A 4,744-nucleotide genomic window follows, 5' to 3' on the forward strand; every position below is an offset into this window, starting at 1 on the left:
CGCTTCCGCCAGAGGCCTCGCCCCCGGAAGCAGCGCGCGGGCCTTGAAAGCGCGGGGAACCGCTGGCAGGTGAGCGGGGGAAGCAGGGGCCAGGAGAGCGGGGCCCGTGCACCGGGGAGAGGGGACCGGGCAGCCATGGGGTAAAATGATGCTTATCTTGGTGCCAGGGGGCGAGGGGCAGGACGGCCCTCCCGCTTTTTTTTATGTATTTTTTTTTTTATCTCAGAGGAAGGAAGGGAGAGGGAGGGAGTGTTATGGGGCGACCCGCTAGAGACGACCACCAGCCCTGACCCGTTTGGCTCAGTGGATAGAGCGTCAGCCTGCGGACTGAAGGGTCCCGGGTTCGATTCCGGTCAAGGGCATGTACCTTGGTTGCAGGCACATCCCCAGTGGGAGGTGTGCAGGAGGCAGCTGATCGATGTTTCTCTCTCATCATGTTTCTAGCTCTCTATCCCTCTCCCTTCCACTCTGTAAAAAATCAATAACATATATTAAAAAAAAAAAAAAAAAGACGACCATCAGAGAAATGTATGAGCCTTTATGAGCCTTTACTGAGCTGGCCAGCGACTACAGCTGCAGCACTTCACCGCGGCCAAGGCCGACCTGCAGTGCCAACAACGGGTGTTAGCAGATTTATACTCAGAAACCACAGAGGGAGTCAGGACAGTTACACTGACAACCCAACGGGTACAAAAGCCATTTCAGCCGTTCCAAGAAACTCAGGGCACAGGTGCAACACCTGGGCGGGAGTGTGAACCGCCACCTCCCTCCAAACGCCAACCGACCCATTGTTCGGTGACCTACTCCACCTCCCTCTGTCCTAAGGCATCCTGCCCCCAGGCAACGGAGGGGCTGTGCAATGGTTGCGGCCCAGAACAGAGAGAAACATCAACGATCAACGATGAGAGAGAATCATGGACAGGCTGCCTCCTGCAGGCCCCACACGGGATGGAGCCCGCTACCTGGGCATGTGCCCTGACTGGGAATTGAACTGTGACCTCCAGGTTCATAGGTGGATGCTCAACCACGGAGCCACACCGGTTGGATGTGCCCTCTTTGTGGGGAGGAGCCTGGGCTCAGGCGGGGCCTGGGCTGTGGGCGGGGCCTGGGCTACAGTGGCACCTGGGCTCAAGGTGGGGAAGGGAGGTTGTGTCCCTCCCCGCTCCTGCTGCCTCAGGCTCTGAAGGCCAGGCCTCGTGCTAGCCCAGACCGTTTGCTCCTTGACAGGCCGCTCCTGCGCCGGTCCAGCCACCCTTGCAGAGCTGGGAGGTCACCAGCAGACTCCCGTCCCTGCCTTCCAGAGCACATTTCTGCCCCACCTGCCCCCACAGTCCACCTGCTTCCATCCACACCCCGTCCGCGTCCAAGTCAAGCCAACCCAGCCTTGCCTTCCTCCTAGAACCCACGGGGACCATGGGCGGCTCCAGGCTCTACACCTTGGTGCTGGTGCTGCAGCCTCAGCGAGTGCTCCTGGGCATGAAGAAGCGGGGCTTCGGGGCCGGCCGCTGGAACGGCTTCGGGGGCAAAGTTCACGAAGGAGAGACCATCGAGGACGGGGCCAAGAGGTGAGGGAGGCGTGGGCCTGACCACAGGCCCGGCTTCGGCAGGGGATGCGATTCCAGCTGTAGAGCCAGACCCCTGGTTTCACCCCTTGGAGCCATGTGACCTGGAGCCGGTGCTTAACCCTTGAGCCTCAGTGTCTTCATCTGCAAAATGGGAATAACCACCGGCCCTGGCCAGTGTGGCTCAGTTGGCCGAGTGTCCTCCCTCGCACAGAAAGGTTGCCAGTTCCATTCCCGGTCCGGGCACATGCCCAGGTCGCAGGTTCGGTCCCCCGCAGGGTGGTACTGGAGGTAACCAATTGATGTTTCTCACATCCATGTTTCTCTCTCTCTCTCTCTCTCTCTCTCTCCCCCTCCTTCCTCCCTTCCTCTCTCTAATATCAATAAAAACATTTAATAAATTCTTTTAGAGTAACAGTGCCTACCCCTCAGGATGGTTGTGAAGACTCGGGCTGCACATAAAGGATTTGGGGCTGCCGCACACGCTAAGCACTGAGGACCCGCTAGCTGCTTCTGGGGGTGGGTGGTTTTGGGGACTCGATACCTCCCTGAGGTTTTGTTTGCTGACCCTGCTGTCGGGTCACCCCAGGAGCCGTAGCTCTGCCGGGAGGGGGATACAGGCGTTTCTCACACTGCCCTGAACTCGGGGAAGGTTCACCAGTCAGTCAGAATGTTGACGCAGGAGGTGAAGGTTTCAAAGACCAGATCCACCAGCCTGCTGCCGAGAGGAGATGGTTAATTTTCTTCACCCATCTCAGCGAATAAATTACAGCTGAAATAGGCTCCGGAAGGTCAGGGTGATCCGTGGAGATTAGGCCATTTAACCCCATGTGTGTTTTTAAGGAACCAAGTGTTTTCCGAGTCCTGGGTACAGGCACAGAAAGTAACTATGGGTCATGCTGCTAAGGCCGCCTGGAGAGCGAAGCTAAAGAAACTTTTTACCTACGACCACAAGGGGCAGACATGCCCAGAACATTTTTATAGGAACAAATAAATACACGGCAGTGGGGAGGGAGATCTCTAAGCGGAGGATCAGACTCCTAGTTTCAGGGATGCAGCAGCAGCCTGAGTCCCCAGCACAGATCCAGGCCCTGGCCTGCCGGTGACTGGCCACCCAGCCACGGAGCCCGCACCAAGCAGTTTGTCGGGGGATCAGCGTGCGGCGTACCGCGCTCAGGGCTCGGGCCAGGGGCTTGGCGATGAGCAGGTAGAAACTTTGTTCCTCTGTTAACAGCAGTTGAGAAGCCGGTTGAAGTCCTCGAGGCCGAGCCGCTCTGCTGTGTGGAACACGGGTACAAAGTGTGGCACGTCGCAGCGCCTTGCGGGGTGTGGGGAGGAAAACGCTGACGGGGTGCAAGGCTCCTGGGTGAGGAGTCCAGGCTGCTTGCCAGGTTGTCTGCAATCAGCAACTGGGAACACTTTAAAACAGGTGCCTGCCCTGGCGGGGCCGGGCCATCCTGGCGGTGCTGGGGCTGCACTGACTGTGCCCCCCGGAGCAGCAGCCCTGAGAACAGGCCGGAGGGGCGTGAAGAGACAGGCCCAAAGCTCCATGCCCCAGAGGGTGAAGGGTCTCCTTGCTCGACCAGAGTTGAAACAGCCAGGCCCTGCCTGCAGCGGGACCCTGTGCTCTGCGCGCGGGAGGGAGGGAGGGAGGAGGATGGTTCTCCTGGCGGAAAGGCTTCGGTTCAGGACCCAGGTTCCCGCGGCCTGCAGCCCCCGGCGAGCAGGAGCCGTGGACAGGTGGGGGTTCCCAGCTCTACCATCCTCCTCCCGTGAGACAGCCTGGGCAGCCACAAGGTCCACAGCGAGTCTGCATCAGAACCAGTGGCCCGTCACTGCCCTGACCCCTGCCCCTCAGGTGGTCCAGACGACTCGTTTCCCTTTCGTGTACAAAGACTCTAGCCCTAGCTGGTGTGGCTCAGTGGATAGAGCATCTGCCTGCAGACTTAAGGGTCCCAAGTTTGATTCTGGTCAGGGCACATGCCTTGGGTTGTGAGCTCGATCCCCAGTGTGGGGCGTGCAGGAGGCAGCTGATTAGTGATTCTCTCTCATCGATGTTTCTCTCTCCTTCTCCCTTCCTCTCTGAAGTTAATAAAAACATGTACTTTCTTAAAGGAATTTAAATACTTAAAAATTTTTTTTTAAAAACTGTCGCTCTTGGTCCCCCGGCACCGTGCTGGGGGCTGAGGACCGGCACCCGGCTGCAGCTGTCACCTTCCACCCGCCCGCAGGGAGCTGCAGGAGGAGTGCGGGGTCACCGTGGACGCGCTGCACAAGGCGGGCCACATCACGTTCGAGTTCGTGGGGGAGCCCGAGCTGATGGACGTGCACATCTTCCGCGCGGACAGCGTGCAGGGGACACCCACGGAGAGTGAGGGTGAGTCCATGGCGTGCCGGGAGGCAGGCCCCAGGGCGCCAGCACCCCCGACCCCTTCCCACTCTGACCACAGCCCAGGATCCAATGGGGGGGTTCCTCGGCGTCGGTGCCATCGGGGCTGGAATCCGTGCTCTTTGCGCCCCACAGAAATGCGGCCTCAGTGGTTCCCCCTGGACCAGATCCCCTTCGCCCACATGTGGCCGGACGACAGCTACTGGTTCCCCCTCCTGCTCCAGAAGAAGAAGTTCCAGGGCTACTTCAAGTTCCAGGGCCAGGACACCATCCTGGACTACAGGCTGCGCGAGGTGGACACGATGTAGCGGCAGGACCACGGGCCCCTCCCGCCGCACAGTCACGGCCGCACACACGTGGGCCCACCGGGCGCACCACGCCCGGGCTTTGTGTTTGGAACCTGAGTGGGTGGGAAGGAAAATAAATGTCTTTCACCCCCTCAATTCTCGCCAGGCCTGTGCTCGGGACGCCAGCAGGCACGCTTGGCCGTGACCACCCCGTGGGCAGACAGCAGGGAGACAAGGGGAGGGCGAAGGGGACAGCGCTGGGGCCGTGGGGACTGCGGGGGGTGCTGGGCGCTATGGCCTTGGTGCTGCGGGCTCGTTGGGGTCGTGGAGGTGGGCAGGCAGCAGGTCCTCACCCCCCGTGAGATCCTCCCCTTATACCAGGGGCAACCCGGGCACGGTCGGGGCCAAGGCTCAAACCCTGGTCTAATGTGCCCCAGGCTGGTCGCCCTCCCTTAGCCCAAGAGGAAGGGCGCCACCCACTCACACAAACAGCTCACCGCCTCACC

At 60.2% G+C, this 4,744-nt stretch overlaps 1 protein-coding gene across 2 annotated transcripts; it reads left to right on the forward strand.

The window, feature by feature from the left end:
• The first annotated feature begins 21 nt into the window (after nt 1-21).
• NUDT1 (nudix hydrolase 1) lies at nt 22-4,601 on the forward strand. 2 transcript variants are annotated; one of them, XM_080676411.1, is made up of 4 exons: nt 22-69; nt 1,400-1,565; nt 3,794-3,939; nt 4,087-4,601. In XM_080676411.1, exons 2-4 carry the CDS (start codon nt 1,414-1,416, stop codon nt 4,257-4,259), a joined length of 471 nt encoding a protein of 156 aa, XP_080532537.1. In that variant the 5' UTR covers nt 22-69; nt 1,400-1,413; the 3' UTR covers nt 4,260-4,601. The 2 variants fall into 2 exon arrangements, with proteins under 2 accessions (XP_080532537.1, XP_080532538.1); XM_080676412.1 differs by having other exon boundaries at nt 26-69; nt 1,228-1,565.
• The last annotated feature ends 143 nt before the right edge of the window (nt 4,602-4,744 follow it).

Source organism: Plecotus auritus (assembly GCF_963455305.1).
Source record: "Plecotus auritus genome assembly, chromosome: 6".
Taxonomy (NCBI): Eukaryota; Metazoa; Chordata; class Mammalia; order Chiroptera; family Vespertilionidae; genus Plecotus; species Plecotus auritus.

Excerpts from the sequence above, each read along its gene's own strand:
- NUDT1 (XM_080676411.1), top strand. The coding sequence starts at position 1,414 with ATGGGCGGCTCCAGGCTCTACACCTTGGTGCTGGTGCTGCAGCCTCAG. Across the intron at positions 1,566-3,793 it reads ATCGAGGACGGGGCCAAGAG|GGAGCTGCAGGAGGAGTGCG; the intron begins GTGAGGGAGGCG and ends ACCCGCCCGCAG. Across the intron at positions 3,940-4,086 it reads GACACCCACGGAGAGTGAGG|AAATGCGGCCTCAGTGGTTC; the intron begins GTGAGTCCATGG and ends TGCGCCCCACAG.